At 39.9% G+C, this 18,708-nt stretch overlaps 1 protein-coding gene across 2 annotated transcripts in view; it reads left to right on the top strand.

Annotated features, from left to right (window-relative positions):
• Positions 1-9,876, top strand: part of LOC126266758 (atrial natriuretic peptide receptor 1-like) — a 1,377,759-nt gene extending 1,367,883 nt beyond the window's left edge. For both annotated transcript variants that reach the window (XM_049971275.1, XM_049971274.1), the window contains exons 21-22: positions 4,840-4,931; positions 7,662-9,876. In XM_049971275.1, the coding sequence (XP_049827232.1) occupies positions 4,840-4,931; positions 7,662-8,042 (473 nt within the window). In that variant the 3' untranslated portion in view covers positions 8,043-9,876. The remainder of the gene's footprint in view (positions 1-4,839; positions 4,932-7,661) is intronic.
• The last annotated feature ends 8,832 nt before the right edge of the window (positions 9,877-18,708 follow it).

The following is an 18,708-nucleotide window of genomic DNA, read 5'->3' as shown; positions in this document are numbered from 1 at the left end:
TTCTATGTAATTTTTTCGTTTGATTCTTATTTCAGCCGGCCGGGGGTGGCCGAGCGGTTCTAGACGCTACAGTCTGGAGCCGCGCGACGGCTACGGTCGCAGGTTCGAATCCTGCCTCGGGCATGGATGTGTGTGAAGTCCTTAGGTTAGTTAGGTTTAAGTAGTTGTAAGTTCTAGGGGACTGATGACATCAGAAGTTTAGTCCCATAGTGCTCAGAGGCATTTGAACCATTCTTATTTCATGAGATATTTGGCCCGGTCATTATCAATGGAGCAACCTGTTCAAGTAGCTTTGAAAATGGTTTACTAGTACTTTACTCATGTTACAATTTTACAAAAATTTTTAACTCTCTATTTCACTCGCTTACACTTGGTTTCAGAATCATGAAAGAAGGTTGTATACGTGGAAGAACCCTGGAGATACTAAAAGGTATCAGATAGATTATATAATGGTAAGACAGAGATTTAGGAACCAGGTTTTAAGTTGTAAGACATTTCCAGGGGCAGATGTGGACTCTGACCACAATCTATTGGTTATGACCTGTAGATTAAAACTGAAGAAACTGCAAAAAGGTGGGAAATTAAGGAGATGGGACCTGGATAAACTGAAAGAACCAGAGGTTGTACAGAGTTTCAGAGAGAGCATAAGGGAACAATTGACAGGAATAGGGGAAAGAAATACAGTAGAAGAAGAATGGGTAGCTCTGAGGGATGTAGTAGTGAAGGCAGCAGAGGATAAAGTAGGTACAAAGACGAGGGCTGCTAGAAATCCTTGGGTAACAGAAGAAATATTGAATTTAATTGATGAAAGGAGAAAATATAAAAATGCAGTAAATGAAGCAGGCAAAAAGGAATACAAACGTCTCAAAAATGAGATCGACAGGAAGTGCAAAATGGCTAAACAGGGATGGCTAGAGGACAAATGTAAGGATGTAGAAGCTTATCTCACTAGGGGTAAGATAGATACTGCCTACAGGAAAATTAAAGAGACCTTTGGAGAGAAGAGAACCACGTGTATGAATATCAAGAGCTCAGATGGCAGCCCAGTTCTAAGCAAAGAAGGGAAGGCAGAAAGGTGGAAGGAGTATATAGAAGGTTTATATAAGGGCGATGTACTTGAGGACAATATTATGGAAATAGAAGAGGATGTAGATGAAGACGAAATGGGAGATACGATACTGCGTGAAGAGTTTGACAGAGCACTGAAAGACCTGAGTCGAAACAAGGCCCCCGGAGTAGACAACATTCCATTAGAACTACTGACGGCCTTGGGAGAGCCAGTCATGACAAAACTCTACCAGCTGGTGAGCAAGATGTATGAGGCAGGCGAAATACCCTCAGACTTCAAGAAGAATATAATAATTCCAATCCCAAAGAAAGCAGGTGCTGACAGATGTGAAAATTACCGAACTATCAGTTTAATAAGCCACGGCTGCAAAATACTAACGCGAATTCTTTACAGACGAATGGAAAAACTGGTAGATGCAGACCTCGGGGAGGATCAGTTTGGATTCCGTCGAAATGTTGGAACACGTGAGGCAATACTGACCTTACGACTTATCTTAGAAGAAAGATTAAGAAAAGGCAAACCTACGTTTCTAGCATTTGTAGACTTAGAGAAAGCTTTTGACAATGTTGACTGGAATACTCTTTTTCAAATTCTAAAGGCGGCAGGGGTAAAATACAGGGAGCGAAAGGCTATTTATAATTTGTACAGAAACCAGATGGCAGTAATAAGAGTCGAGGGGCATGAAAGGGAAGCAGTGGTTGGGAAAGGAGTGAGACAGGGTTGTAGCCTCTCCCCGATGTTATTCAATCTGTATATTGAGCAAGCAGTAAAGGAAACAAAACAAAAATTTGGAGTAGGTATTAAAATTCATGGAGACGAAGTAAAAACTTTGAGGTTCGCCGATGACATTGTAATTCTGTCAGAGGCGGCAAAGGACTTGGAAGAGCAGTTGAACGGAATGGACAGTGTCTTGAAAGGAGGATATAAGATGAACATTAACAAAAGCAAAACGAGGATAATGGAATGTAGTCAAATTAAATCGGGTGATGCTGAGGGAATTAGATTAGGAAATGAGACACTTAAAGTAGTAAAGGAGTTTTGCTATTTAGGAAGTAAAATAACTGATGATGGTCGAAGTAGAGAGGATATAAAATGTAGACTGGCAATGGCAAGGAAAGCATTTCTGAAGAAGAGAAATTTGTTAACATCGAATATAGATTTATGTATCAGGAAGTCGTTTCTGAAAGTATTTGTTTGGAGTGTAGCCATGTATGGAAGTGAAACATGGACGATAACTAGTTTGGACAAGAAGAGAATAGAAGCTTTCGAAATGTGGTGCTACAGAAGAATACTGAAGATAAGGTGGATAGATCACGTAACTAATGAGGAGGTATTGAATAGGATTGGGGAGAAGAGAAGTTTGTGGCACAACTTGACTAGAAGAAGGAATCGGTTGGTAGGACATGTTTTGAGGCATCAAGGGATCACAAATTTAGCATTGGAGGGCAGCGTGGAGGGTAAAAATCGTAGAGGGAGACCGAGAGATGAGTACACTAAGCAGATTCAGAAGGATGTAGGTTGCAGTAGGTACTGGGAGATGAAGCAGCTTGCACAGGATAGAGTAGCATGGAGAGCTGCATCAAACCAGTCTCAGGACTGAAGACAACAACAACAACATGTGTTGAATTTTTAGAAACAGTGAAACACGTGCTTGTTATGTCTGACGAGGAAACCAAATATTAAATTCCGTAGTTTTAGCGAAAAATTGCCTTAATACCGACATATTAAAAAAAAAAAACGTTTCCTTCCATATTTCGCTACCTTATGGTCTGGAATTTCGAAAGAAACGTTTTTAAACAATGCCTACCTTATAACGTCAAAATCCTCTACGAATTTCAGGTATCTGTCCTATGTTTGGCGCTGCTTCATGAAGAGTCAGCAATGACGTTTTCTTTTATATAAAGAGATTACCGTCAGAGACCGTGTTCAACCTTAGTTATCCTCAGCCAGTGAGTGCGTAAGAGTGTATTTTTAGGAATTCTACCCTGTTCAGTGCATGGTTTAGAAAAAGAGAAGCAAGGAGACAGAAGAAGAGTTAGAAGCTGAAACCAGTACCCACAGATGTGAACTTACTAAAACATTGAATTTTTATGTACAAAATTCTACTTTGCCTAAAAAATGTTTTACGACTCACCAAAACTGTTGCTTGGGGGAACATTTTAGTTGTCTTCAGTGAAGAGTGTAATGATTAACGAGCAATAGGGGGAAAAATTTACGTTGATATTTGCTTACGTTCATAGCTTGCAAAACCCCAGTGAACAAAAATTTGAAAAAAAATAACATTTATACTACTACAGCCCTACTAGTAATATCGACTCTTAGCTCGTATATGCATCTGGTCTACTCGTAGTTAGTGCAGTGTCTTATATCTTTGCCCTTCATGTAGTTTTACTATCACTTGATTATGAAATCATACCTTCAATGTGCTCTTTCATTTTTACATTTCCATAGAATTAGATTTCTGCAACTTCTCATCACTTTTATAAATTGTTATGTACTGGTTATCCTGCATGACAGCTTCTGTTACATCAATTTCTTCCTTACAGTGTTCTCTCTATGAGTATATACGAACGATTTAGCGGAGTATAAGTTTTGGGTTGCCAAAGTAACAGTATTATTAGGGACAGGGTTAGTATTATGACACATGGTCTCATTCCGAGCAATAAGCAGCAGGTTGCAGATGTTTAACATGCAAAGTGTCCCCTGTAACTGCAGCACATATTTTGCAAAGGATACATTGGTTTCAGCTTGTAGCAATCCCAGACATATTTATGTAACAACAGTTCTCTTGTAACAGTATAATGTGCAGCCTCATATATTTCCAAGAAAAGCAGTTGCTGAAACGCTTGCTGAAATCTCAGCGAATCCCTGCATTCAATCTTGTGGAACAATGATTTAAATTCCCTGACCCCACTGTATTCAATCTGTTTAGAGCCAATAATTATTCATTGCTACAACACTTAATTCTCTCTTCATCCTAGTTAGAATGACAAGCCTTCTCAGTAGTGTTAAAACGGATCCATGAAGACTCATAAACTTCTGTAATCTAACACCTTGAAATATTAAACATTTCACATTTGTTTCTCCGTACCATAGAAACTGCTGAGTATCATAAGAAAAAATAATATTTGGTTGGATGTTTTTCGTTTCAATGTCACGATTTTTCAACTTTCGTGCTCCTCAAGATGAAACTGAACTCGCTGACTCATAAAATATTTGCAATATGTCATACTTCCGCTTAGCTCAGAACTTTAATAAAAGAATCTAAAGGAGAGGAGAGACTGAATGGGTGAAAAACTGATATTTGTACTTTTCGTAAACAACATTAACAAACCTTGAGTAAAACGTCTTTGCAAAATGTTGTGAACAAGTAATCATTTTACAAGCTATGCAGCAGGAATCGCCTTATAGAAACGTAAAACTGCAGCGCATTAAAGACGTACCGCACCTTCATTCATCCCTTTAGTTTGTGTAACGTTGAAGGTGTCGACAGCGCTTTCGACCAGCGTAAATGTTGGCAATGAGTTTAGTCACAGGAAAGACTTCCAAATCTTAGGAGCATTAGGAGCCTGGAGGTGCTGGATTTCCTAGCCACTTTTTGATTTAAATGATGATAACTAATGCCATGAGGTTAACTGATAGAGACTACGAAAATATCTACTTTTTTTACAGTGTCAGGAAGTCTGCTATTTTGTGGTAAATAGTCATGTGCTTTTATATAATGAATTCGAATTGTCAGTCACTCATTCATGTTCCTTTCTCTATTTCAGCCCTAAAGATACACGTTAGTCCAAAGACTAAGGCAGTACTGGACACGTTCGAGACGTTCGAGCTGGAACTCAGGGGCGAAGTGGAAATGAAGGTAAGCACCTCAAGCCAAAGTTATTTAAGTAAAGTTATTATATCAAATTAATTATTCATATTGCTCTTGACACTTAATTCTGGGCCTGAAAATTAAACACAATTTTTGACATCATTCACAGTAACAGGAGCTTCTGCTCAAAGTATCAATGAATGGAAATAATCTTTCATATCAATTTGGAATAGGCCTATGTACTGCCGGACTGCTAACTGATGGCCAACCTTCAATAGAGGAGATGTATGACGCCTGCAACACATCAGTTTATGGGATACATCCAAGCTACACACCTACCAATTGGTAACATGTATTGATGAGCCAATACAATAAGACCACCTGGTCAATAAAGTTTCGGTCGGCTTTTAGAAGACAGGATATCAGCGAATTTGCATAGCTTGGACTCTACGAGTCTGTGGTAGACGTCCGGAAATACGTGGCACAGATGTCTACGTATGTATCATGCATTAACCGTAAATTACGGGCCTGTTCTTTGTGGGCCCATCCCATCCTTCCCTATTCCAATGGGACCCATGACCTCGTTGTTTTGTCGCATCCCAAAACCAATCAACCAGCCATCCATCAGGTACATACTACGTCCTTATGTTATTACGCATTGCACCATTTCAGGAAGTCTTGCCTGTAGGTCCTAAATGTCACAACACTCATAAGAAATAGAGCTAGTGGCCTACGAGCTCAGCGGGATATTTCCTCAAATCAGAATAGTGCATATCATGAATAGTTTCACAATACTGCAGCAAGACTAAAGGGCATGTAATATGAAGGTATGGCGTGAACAAATCCTTAGACAAATCATTGACTTTGGTGCAGTGAGATTTCTAAACTTCCCTTATTTGGACCATTCAGTTTGGCCACTTCATATATTTATCGAGGGGGTTGGTATGAGGGGAAGACATCACGTCGGCTGCCAAACACACTCAGCAACATCTCGGAGTTGACGATTCACTGTTGGATGAGCTAGACGCTTCCATCAAGTCTCTGGCCAAGGCAGGTTCAGAGCTAGTTCTTCACGTTGTGTTTTTGTAGGGTTCGTCATATCTTCCCCTACTATGAGCCACAAAACGGTATCAACGCAGTGGTAGCATCCTCCAGAGGTTCCTCTTCTGTTTCTACCAGTTGTGCAGTGAGTTTCGGACGCAGAGCTCTGATAATTTGTCACTCCATGTAGCTGTTCTTCTAGAACACCGTTCTAAATATTAAGGTTCTTAGTTGAGACTCTCATTGTTGAACAGGATGCGAATCTTATGTGCCAGTGTTTTGAGGAGCCTGTTTCTCTGCGCTGGGTCGCTATAGCTGTCTGTCTGTAGATATAGTTCGGTGTGTATCGCTCTGAAGATGAAGAACATCTAGTGTGGCGAAATGTCCTACATTCGACTGAATTTTAGGTACTGCTGATAATTCGAAATATAATGCTTAACTACTCAAATATGGTGGAATACGTGCAAGTTCCGAAATAACTTTCTGACTGCGTCGACGGCAGTAACTGAGAAAGAAAACACTGCACTAGAAAGTCAGCGTCACCTGATGAACGAAAGGGAAGCCGGATCTTACAAAACCAGTCAACCACATGAATTACATTGATGTATTATTGCCTACAAGCTGCTGCTTAATGAACCGTTTTTCAGCATCTCTCCCCTCTCACACAGTGACCAGCTGCGAGTTCTCTAGCCACATCATCTGCTACTCTCCCGAATTTTGGTGAAACGAGTCGAAACTTTTTTATTATCAGCTTAAAGTCGGTATTAGTAGTGAAAAGAACGATACTTTCGACTACAGTTGTACCAATGCAGCAACCTTGTTCAAAATGTATTATAATGAAATACTCAACTAGTGACTGAAAAGAATTTCCGTCTTGGTTTCATTAAAGAATAGCTGTCAAAAGTTGAGTATTCAGTTTCACTTAGCAGCCTACATTGTTTGTTGTGAGGACAGGCGAACATACGATTTTTTGGCGTGTTTTGTTAACAGTTTTATGCAAATCATCTCTATTCAGATTGTTGTGACACAAAAATTGGTTCAAATGGCTCTGAGCACTATGGGACTTAACTTCTGAGGTCATCAGTCCCCTAGAACTTAGAACTACCTAAACCTAACTAACCTAAGGGCATCACACACATCCATGCCCGAGGCAGGATTCGAACCTGCGACCGTAGCGGTCACGCGGTTCCAGACTGTAGCGCCTAGAACCGTTCGGCCTCCCCGGCCGGCCGTTGTGACACAAGTTCATAGCAATGAACAGTAGACAGAGTGGGACAGAGCATGTAAATAAAATTATTGTTCCAACTTCCAGTATGTAAAATGTGGTTCCGTAAAACAGAATTGCAAAGGATGCGTTCTTCAGTCCTTTGAAGATACAACCCACGATTTTATGTTAATGCGTTGATACTTCCAGTGTTTTATGATTTCTGCTCAGTCATACGCACATTATTATTTTCAGTTAGAAGCTACTAAGGGTAAATTTTCCCCCGATTAAAATTCTAAGGGCGGTGTGTGGCTCCTTACAGCACTGGGTCTATAGCTTTCAACACATGTGGTGTCTGGGTAACCATCTGTGGTATGTAGCAGTGACTTTTCACAAACCATATGGCTATACTTCTATGTTACTTGTATAGCTAATACTAGCATCTTACCTTATGGGCTTAAATGTGGAAGGAAGAAATCATTGCTCTAATTTTTTCTTGTTACAGCATTCAGTATGCCTGACATCTGTTGCAGGGTAAAGGGAAGGTGACGACGTACTGGCTGCTGGGTGAAAAGAAACCTCAGCAACCAAATGGCGGAGCCATGACGCAGTCCATCAGCAACAACAGCAACGTCTCGCAACAGCCAGCAACCGGCAACAACATCCTGCCACCGGTGCCAACTCAACAGCAGCAGGCCAACAACATCAGTGGTCAGCAACAACAGAACCAGATGTCCAACAACGTGAGCAGTCCACCGCCGATGTCGCAGCCTAACAACGTGAGCAGTCCACCCGCCAGCAAAGTGAACAACAACAACGTCGCTAAACTGCCACCCAAGGACACCGGCAACCACGTCATCACCCCTCCGCCTGGAGTTACCACGCCGTTGCTCGCACCAACAGAAATGGTCTGAGGGGCTTCCACGACGCAACCATCACTTCTCGATGTGTAGTGGCAGAGCATTTGTTGATTCTGTGTCTTGGTGTGATTCTGAACTTATTAATTAAAGCTCCCACTATCTTAAGAAAGCACGCTGCACTACGCCACTATTTACTTTCCACCTGCAGAAGATTGTCGCCACAGGCAGCTGCCATTTGCGTGAAAACGGGGGATAAAGACATTACAGGCTGTGCCCCATATTTTGGTTTATTTCAGACTTTCTCGTGCAAAAGTGACTTACTTGCTCTATTTCTCTGATAACAGAATTGAAAAATACATCTTCGGAGATTTGCTAATAGCACATACATCAAATGCACGGTAAGCTTGTTTTGTGCATGCTACATTAAATAATTCGTGTCTGCCATCCTCTGTACTAATTTCTAAAGTGTTTCTCTACTGCTGTATAGGGTAACGTGGTATAAGATAAGCTATTCTGTCGTCAGTGCCCAAACTATCTATGGTAATGTACAGAGGTTTTCGTAACACTGTACAAAATAGTTGAATTGTCATTGAGAGATAATAATTTTATTTAAAAATTTGTACAATCCCATTAACTGTGACAGTTTTATGTCCATTGGCATCGTTTGTTGTTCTTTAACATGTCGAGCACTTTTATAAAACTATACACACGTTATTTGTAACTTATACTAAAGATAATTACAAAACTCCTGCTAGATTTCATACACGAAAATCAGAATACTTAGGCTCAGCTGACGTTTACCTTCCTATCTCAGGTCTAACAGTAAGGAATGACTATGGATGTTAGACCAGAGCAAGGATACGAGAAGCTACTAATGGAAACAGCTTCGTGGTATTGAACCTTTGTCGACTCTTTGTGTCTCTCACTGGACTTGAGCTGTTCTGATTGTATCGTACACTTCTGCATCAACATGAGACAGACATTTAACTATACACTTTCCTGCTGTGTTACTCACAGTCCCACAACTTCGTCCTCTCCTAATACAGACAATGAGCTACACTTTTATGTCGACTAAAACGAAAAATTGATTTAAATTTCGTACTCGTTACTGAAAGATTTCAAATTTTATATTATCTGTTCCTCTTCTTCCTGGGAATCTATGTTGTTGCTGTGGTTATGAGTATGCTTTATTTCCAGGAATTTTCTTAAAACTAGTGATTATATTCCCTCAAAATATAAAAAAAATATGATTTGCACTTGTGACTTGAAACAAATTTTTCTATCTTCTTTACATGCTACAACAATAATCATCAGTTGTTAACCGTTATTCGTGGGTGAAAACTAAAGATGATGTAAGAAATATTGGCTGAATACTTCCAAGGCACGAGGGCTATTCTAAATGAGAAGAGCAGCACAGTTCAATTCTATTTATAAAATTGCATCATGGCCAGTAAATGTGATTTGTGTACTAAATGGAAGACAAATTATTCACTGACAAAGACTTCACAGTGTGATTTAGCGGGAACAAGAAACACATCGCGCCATATTAGTTACCTGTTTTCGGGAAGGGTCCTAAGTGTTAAGAGATGTTAATAGAAACCAGTAAAGTTACCAAGGAAGCAGAACTGCACTGTAGTTCCATGCCTCTATTTTTAAGAACTGTACCAAACATCTCAGCCAAAGATGGAATAATATTTCATATATCAGTGTTTAACAATGAAGAGATACCATTCATTAATTATTTAAGAGAACATTTAATCATATCATCTGCCATATTTGTTTGTCCATCGATTGATATAATATTTCATGACATTTATTGTAAATATAGTTTGTTATATTATGTTAACTTTATTCATGAATAAATATTTTATGGAATGTGTAACTAAAATAATTTGTATTTCATTTGTTTTCCTTTGAATTAAGGTTTCGTTGCTCTAACACTGTCTCAGCAGCACAATGAACTAAGACCAGAGTAAAAAGTTTTCTTTCTAACTACCAGTAATTACTTTGTGCGACACATGTGTTAATTTAATTCTTAATGACTCGCACTGTCGCATTGTCTGTAATTGTAAAGCCTAAGTATGAAGGCAACGTTGCAGTTTCATACTCGAATCACTCTCGCTTGTCATATTCACACTCCACGCCTGAAGGCAGAGAAACTGGATGCAACATTTTACGTTTTTGGTCCAGAGACTTCAGGTCAAAGGAAGAATAGTTAATCTTTCAGTCTCGTCGATAAAAGTGTTTTGGATACAAAACTGAATTTTCTTGGGGTTATTTAACAAAGGGGGAGTAGTCTGTTACCATAAATTAACGATGAGCCATTCCAGAATTCACATGACGTACATTAATGAAGCTGCAAGAAATCGGAGAGAGATCTAAATTTCTTTCCTCTCGAGTATGAGTTAGGTAAATCCAATAGACCACCATCTTCGTCAGTTACTTAGAAAACTCCTATAATTTTCGTACTGCATGACGTGGAACGAATAGCTAGTGCTGAACACTAAACAATTAAGGCAATGTAGAAAGCGGATGGTGACCATTCACAAATGTTCACCACAGGTAAGCAAAGCAGTCATTTACTCAGTGACTGAATATTTGAGTCTTTTCCAACTACTGTTACTTAGCTGTAAATATTTAAATGGAACCTTTACTCATCAGTGTTGAATTGTATTGATTGCTAAACGAATTTGATTTAATGGGCGGTCAAACGGCTCTTCCACTGTTCATGTGTTGAAGAAGTTGTCCGGTGTACTTTGTACATTTCAGCACACATGCGTAGCTAATCAGTTACGTTGCTGTATTTAAATTTGATTAGATTCACTATCCTTTCCATAGAGCCACAGTGACGAGAGCAAACAGGAAATGGAACGTTTTATGAAAGCACGGATACAAAATACTTCTTTACGAAAGGACTAATTTGCTAGTTTTCTTCCACAGATTCTATACGAAATGGTCCTGTCAAAAGGTTTTACTTATTTATTTGCTGTCAAGCTATTGAGAATGTGATTTCTGGCCATAGTTAAATGATTTTAGATCTTACTGTAAACTATTGTTCCTCCTGGTACCGTTGTCGTGAAGTGAGCTTTTTGCTCTAAACCACGAAACATGCTCTTCCACGAATTTCGTAAAGAAATAGATATGCTGGAAAGAGGTGTTTGGCGTATTTAGTTTTTCGGACAGATTTATTCATTGGTAGGTTGATTTGGGAGAGGGTACCAAACAGAGAAGTCATCGGTCTATCATATTAAGTAAAGACAGGGAAGGAAGTCAGCCGTGACTTTTCAAAGGAACCATCGTGACATTTGGCTGAAACGATTTAGGGAAATCATGGAAAACCTAAATGTGGATGGCCGGAAGCTGATTTGAACCATCGTACTGCTGAATACAAATCCAATGTGCTAACCACTGCGCTACCTCGTTCGGTAGGTTTCTCCATTCTTGAATTTACGTCCCAAATATTTCGCATTACACGCTTCATGCGTTACCCGGAAGTATTACACCTGTGGCATTGTGGACAGAAGGTAAGCAAAGTTTGTCATTCTTATTTTATTTTTACTTTTCATTCTGGCAATAATCCCACAGCAAATAATGCATTGATTAGTTGTTTCAACACTTTTGTGGTATGATGCTTCTAATGTAATTTGTTGTATTAAGCCGTAATACACATATTTTAATGCTGTTGGACTTTTCAATTTCGCTGTCCTATAGGCCACTGAAATTTATTTTACAGTTATGATGTTCGTCACGACAACCACTATAGTAAGTTATGTCGATATTGTTTACAGTTGTTCACATTGCTGAAACATGACTGGGTGAAAGCAAGAAAATCATTCTCATATTCTAAGCTGCATAGGCCATAAAGAGAACATGTGCATATTGAGGGCTTAATTGTCTTCTATCGAGATTTGACGTACTCCAAATTCAAAATTTTGGAGAGCAGTTGATTTTGAACACTTCCCAGTATGGTAAAGATATCTTATGCGAAAAGGTTCATGGACAAATATTGATTCTGCTGCAGGACCAGTCACAGGCAGTTCACCTTCCTGGGTCATTTATTAGAAAAGAAAAAGACAGATTAGATTTTGACGTCCCGTCGACTATGAGATCATTAAAGACGAAACGCAAGACCGAAATTTTGGAGAGAAGGGGAAGGAAGTCGGTCAGTGGTTCGACGGTAAGCTTCTGCGCTTTGACTTTGTTCTGTACCACTAAGGATAGCTGATAAGCAGAAAGAAAGGGGCTATCAGTGATTTGTCTAAGTACTTTAGGGAGATCATGGACAATTCTAAGTTAAATGACTGGATCGCAATTTAAACGGTCATCCTCCCAAATTTTAGTCCATTGTCTCAAATACTGCGTCATCTCGCTGCGTATGACAGTTATTTGGATTGGCAGAAATTTCATCAGCGTGTTCCTGCATTGAAACCACTGATATCAGTGTGTAACCTGGTATTACAATTAATAGTGAGTTGTGAACACAATGTGGCGATCTCTCCTTCCTCTCTGGCCTTTGTTTCCAAGACTGAACATATGACTAATTGGTGAAGCCATGTTGATGCAATGCACGTGAACCCGTACTCGGGGTTAGTGTTCCTTCAATGACACCATGTTTAACAGCGTCTAGCTTGTTTCAACTTCTCTACATTCTTTTGGCCCCCTTTCACTGGTAGTTTACCGGTAAAGGATCCTTCAGGTAACGTTGCATTACCGTAGCTGGTGAACAATGGCGGGTGCAGGTTCCTGAAACACAGGGATGGCTAAATCTGTTTTCCTTTCATTTCTTTTTTTTTTTTTTTGCATCAGAATCGCTCACAGCGTGTGCTGACGTAATATTTGACACACCCTACTCATAATCAAGAGGACCTGGGTTGAAATCCCCGTCCGGTTGTCGTTACTGTGGTTTTCCACGCTTTCCCTAAATTGCTTAAGGCAAATACTATGATGAAACTTCCTGGCAGATTAAAACTGTGCCCCGGACCGAGACTCGAACTCGGGACCTTTGCCTTTCGCGGGCAAGTGCTCTACCATCTGATCTGCCCAAGCACCACATGCCCTCACAGCTTCAGTTCTGCCAGTACCTCGTCTCCTCCTACCTTCCCAACTTCACAGAAACTCTTCTGCGAAACTTGCAGAACTAACACTCTTGCAAGAAAGGATAATGCGGAGACATGGCTTATACAGAAGATTATCATACGTTAGTGACGTGAGGAGACCACTGACTGAAATTCCATCAGAAAAATATTCTCTCTTTTTTTAAAAAAATTCCTAGGTTCTGACTTAAACATTGAACTTCACATCCTCAATCACCACCTGATTTACTGTACGCTGTAGCGCGATTCAAAGACCTGTCAAATGTTTCTCTTATCTGATTTATCTCTAACTTTTAGAAAAATCATGTCGCAGAACATTTGACGGCTTTTTTATTTTGAAGTTTTCTTCAAAAAGCATGAAATATATTTAACTACTGATCAGTATTCTATTATTATTATTATTATTATTATTATTAGTATATAGATTAATAGAACGCAGTTTCCATTTATGCAGTGATTTCATAAATTTAAACAATTCATTTACATAGGTAGCAGCACCTGTTATCGATATACTTCAGTTTTACCCCAAAACACTAAATTCTTAGTTACCTTTGCTACTTTCAAGAGATCAAATCTTGTTTCGCAAAACTTGAATTCACGTTAGACAATTTGAAACACCTTTTGCCCATTTTTCACACCTCATTTACTAAATTAGTACAGAAATTTTCCCTCAAAACAAAAATTAAATTTTTCTTAATTAATCTGACTTTTTTTTGGTCATCACTCTACTGACTGGTTTGATGCGGCCCGCCACGAATTCCTTTCCTGTGCTAACCTCTTCATCTCAGAGTAGCGCTTGCAACCTACGTCCTCAATTATTTGCTTGACGTATTCCAATCTCTGTCTTCCTCTACAGTTTATGCCCTCTACAACTCCCTCTAGTATCATGGAAGTCATTCCCTCACGTCTTAGCAGATGTCCTATCATCCTGTCCCTTCTCCTTATCAGTGTTTTCCACATATTCCTTTCCTCTCCGATTCTGCGTAGAACCTCCTCATTCCTTACTTTATCAGTCCCTCTAATTTTCAACATTCGTCTATAGCACCACATCTCAAATGCTTCGATTCTCTTCTGTTCCGGTATTCCCACAGTCCATGTTTCACTACCATACACTGCTGCAATCCAGACGTACATCCTCAGAAATTTCTTCCTCAAATTAAGGCCGGCATTAGTAGACTTCTCTTGGCCAGAAATGCCTTTTTTGCCATAGCGAGTCTGCTTTTGATGTCCTCCTTGCTCCGTCCGTCATTGGTTATTTTATTGCCTAGGTAGCAGAATTCGTTAACTTCATTGACTTCGTTACCATCAATCCTGATGGCAAGTTTCTCGCTGTTCTCATTTTTACTACTTCTCATTACCTTCGTCTTTCTCCGATTTACTCTCAAACCATACTGTGTACTCAATAGACTGTTCATTCCGTTCAGCAGATAATTTAATTCTTCTTCACTTTCACTCAGGATAGCAATGTCATCAGCGAATCGTATCATTGATATCCTTTCACCTTGTATTTTAATTCCACTCCTGAACCTTTCTTTTATTTCCATAATTGCTTCCTCGATGTACAGATTGAAGAGTAGGGGCGAAAGGCTACAGGCTTGTCTTACTCCCTTCTTAATACGAGCACTTCGTTCTTGATCGTCCACTCTTATTATTCCCTCTTGGTTGTTGTACATATTGTATATGACCCGTCTCTCCCTATAGCTTACCCCTACTTTTTTCAGAATCTTGAACAGCTTGCACCATTTTATATTGTCGAACGCTTTTTCCAGTGTGTCTTGATTTTTCTTTAGCATTACTTCCATTATTAGTCGTAACGTCAGAATTGCCTCTCTCGTGCCTTTACTTTTCCTAAAGCCAAACTGATCGTCACCTAGCGCATTCTCAATTTTCTTTTCCATTCTTCAGTATATTATTCTTGTAAGCAGCTTTGATGCATGAGCTGTTAAGCTGATTGTGCGATAATTCTCGCACTTGTCAGCTCTTGCCATCTTCGGAATTGGGTGGATGATTCTTTTCCGAAAGTCAGATGGTATGTCGCCAGACTCATATATTCTACACACCAACGTGAATAGTCGTTTTGTTGCCACTTCCGCTAACAATTTTAGAAATTCTGATGGAATGTTATCTATCCCTTCTGCCTTATTTGACCGTAAGACCTTCAAAGCTCTTTTAAATTCCGATTCTAAAACTGGATCCCCTACCTTTTCTAAATCGACTCCTGTTTCTTCTTCTATCACATCAGACAAATTTTCACCCTCATAGAGGCTTTCAATGTATTCTTTCCACCTATTGCTCTCTCCTCTGCATTTAACAGTGGAATTCTCGTTGCACTCTTAATGTTACCATCGTTGCTTTTAATGTCACCAAAGGTTGTTTTGACTTTCCTGTATACTGAGTCTGTCCTTCCGACAATCATACGTTTTTCGATGTCTTCGCACTTTTCCTGCAGCCATTTCGTCTTAGCTTCCCTGCGCTTCCTATTTATTTCATTCCTCAGCGACTAGTATTTTTGTATTCCTGATTTTCCCGGAACATATTTGTATTTCCTCCTTTCATCAATCAACTGAAGTATTTCTTCTGTTACCCATGATTTCTTCGCAGCTACCTTCTTTGTACCTATGTTTTCCTTCCCAACTTCTGTGATGGCCCTTTTTAGAGACATTCATTCCTCTTCAACTGTGTTGCCTAGTGCGCTATTCCTTATTGCTATATCTATAGCGTTAGAGAACTTCAAACGTATCTCGTCATTCCTCAGAACTTCCGTATCCCACTTCTTTGCGTATTGATTCTTCCTGACTAATGTCTTGAACTTCAGCCTACTCTTCATCACTACTATATTGTGATCTGAGTCTATATCTGCTCCTGGGTACGCCTTACAATCCAGTATCTGATTTCGGAATCTCTGTCTGACCATGATGTAATCTAATTGAAATCTTCCCGTATCTCGCGGCTTTTCCAAGTATACTCCTCCTCTTGTGATTCTTGAACAGGGTATTCGCTATTACTAGCTGAAACTTGTTACAGAACTCAATTAGTCTTTCTCCTCTTTCATTCCTTGTCCCAAGCCCATATTCTCCTGTAACCTTTTCTTCTACTCCTTCCCCTACAACTGCATTCCAGTCGCCCAAGACTATTAGATTTTCGTCCCCCTTTACATACTGCATTACCCTTTCAATATCCTCATACACTTTCTCTATCTGTTCATCTTCAGCTTGCGACGTCGGCATGTATACCTGAACTATCGTTGTCGGTGTTGGTCTGCTGTCGATTCTGATAAGAACAACCCAGTCACTGAACTGTTCACAGTAACACACCCTCTGCCCTACCTTCCTATTCATAACGTATCCTACACCTGTTATACCATTTTCTGCTGCTGTTGATATTACCCGATACTCATCTGACCAGAAATCCTTGTCTTCCTTCCACTTCACTTCACTGACCCCTACTATATCTAGATTGAGCCTTTGCATTTCCCTTTTCAGATTTTCTAGTTTCCCTAGCACGTTCAAGCTTCTGATATTCCAAGCCCCGACTCGTAGAACATTATCCTTTCGTTGATTATTCAATCTTTTTCTCACGGTAACCTCCCCCTTGGCAGCCCCCTCCCGGAGATCCGAATGGGGGACTATTCCGGAATCTTTTGCCAATGGAGAGATCATCATGACACTTCTTCAACTACAGGCCACATGTCCTGTACATAGACGTTACGTGTCTTTAATGCAGTGGTTTCCATTGCCTTCTGCATCCTCATGTCGTTGATCATTGGTGATTCTTCCTTTGCAAAACTAGACTTCACACTGGTCAATTCTACACCCCGTGTGTCAATTTCACTCTTTTCGTCTGTATATCAAAACTCGGACAAAATTCCGTTGAGTGATACCTAGGAAGTTTTATTTTCACTGCACCCCACCACGTGCTCAAAATATCTTCTACAAAATAATCTGACTCTCAGAATTCGAATCTGACTGCATTCAGCAACTTTTCCCCACTCGGGGCCACCACTAACAAAGCCAAAGAATACCAAATGACAAGTCAGAGAGCGAATAATTGTCTGAATTTAACGTACTAATTAAAAAACTGCACACTCACTAAATTGAACGAAAATAATCTCACTTCAGTTCATTTTGTAAATTGCCAACTCCCATCAGTGAACTAAATTGATATGAAGTATCTCAGTTTATCCGCAGTTCCTCAGAAATTGGTGTATGTGACTTGTAGTGTAATTGATCGTGTCTTCCCACCTAAGACTGCGCAGGTTAGGCTAACCCTTTCGTTGATTATGTTAATTAGTTAAGTGTAGTATTCCTTCCTACCTATTTTCTGTGACATTCTCATATATATTTTCCGTCGAAGCAGTTTGTGTAGGGCACTTAATTCTTACGAAAATACCAGCTGGCTATTTGTGATTATACACTACGTGATAAAAAGTGTCCACACACTCCCAAAAACATACGTTTTTCATATTAGGTGCTTGTGCTGCCATCTACTACCAGATACTTCATATCAGCGACCTCAGTAGTCATCAGACATCGTGAGAGAGCAGAAAGGGACCCTCCGCGGAACTCACGAACTTCGAACGAGGACAGTTGATTGGGTGTCACTTGTGTCATACGTCTGTACGCGAGATTTCCACACTCCTAAGCATCCCTAGATCCACTGTTTCCGATGTGATAATGAAGCAGAAACGTGAAGGCACACGTACAGCACAAAAGCGTACAGGCCGACCTCTGTTGACTAACAGAGACCGCTGACAGTTGAAGAGGTCGGAATGTGTAATAGGCAGTCATCTATTCTGGCTATCATAGAGGAATTCCAAAATGCAACAGGATCCAATGCAAGTACTAAAACAGTTAGGCGGGAGGTGAGAAAACTTGGATTTCTTGGCCGAGCGGCTGCTCATAAGCCACACATCACACCGGTAAATGCCAAACGACTCCTCGCTTGGTGTAAGGAGCGTGAATATTGGACGACTGAACAGTGGAAAAAAGGTTGTGGGGAGTGACGAATTGAGGCGTAGCGCCTTCACATCGCTCCTGTCACTTGTTAGGACGATATCGTTATAGGCATGAGTCATCGATAGATGTCACCAGCTGACATGGACCTGAGTTACAGAGCTGCACGTGGTTGTACTTGTAGGCGGCAGTGGTCAGCAGTTTACGGACAGTGCTAGCAGTGTAGTCGAAACAATGTTGTAAAGATATGTTTGATTAATATTTAATGTATTTGCATAATTATAATAGTTTTATATGTGTAGCAATTAGCAGTGTGAGTGTTGTATGAGCGAAGAAGAACAGAAGTAAATGAAAATTGTTTTCTTTGGCTGTGAGCACTATGGGACTTAACATCTATGGTCATCAGTCCCCTAGAACTTAGAACTACTTAAACCTAACTAACCTAAGGACAACACACAACACCCAGCCATCACGGGGCAGAGAAAATCCCTGACCCCGCCGGGAATCGAACCCGGGAACCCGGGTAATTGTTTTCTTTATTCACGAAGTACCAATTAAAGTATACAGGGTATTTACTATAATTAATTGTGCAGTCAGTTTCTGGTATTAATAAATCGTGAGTAGAACACAAATTAATCGGTAATTTCGGAAGGAGTAACTTTATATTTGATACTT

This window comes from Schistocerca gregaria, chromosome 4 (genome assembly GCF_023897955.1).
Source record: "Schistocerca gregaria isolate iqSchGreg1 chromosome 4, iqSchGreg1.2, whole genome shotgun sequence".
Taxonomy (NCBI): domain Eukaryota; kingdom Metazoa; phylum Arthropoda; class Insecta; order Orthoptera; family Acrididae; genus Schistocerca; species Schistocerca gregaria.
The sequence above is the reverse complement of the archived record's forward strand: the minus strand, read 5'-3'. Positions and strand labels throughout refer to the sequence as shown.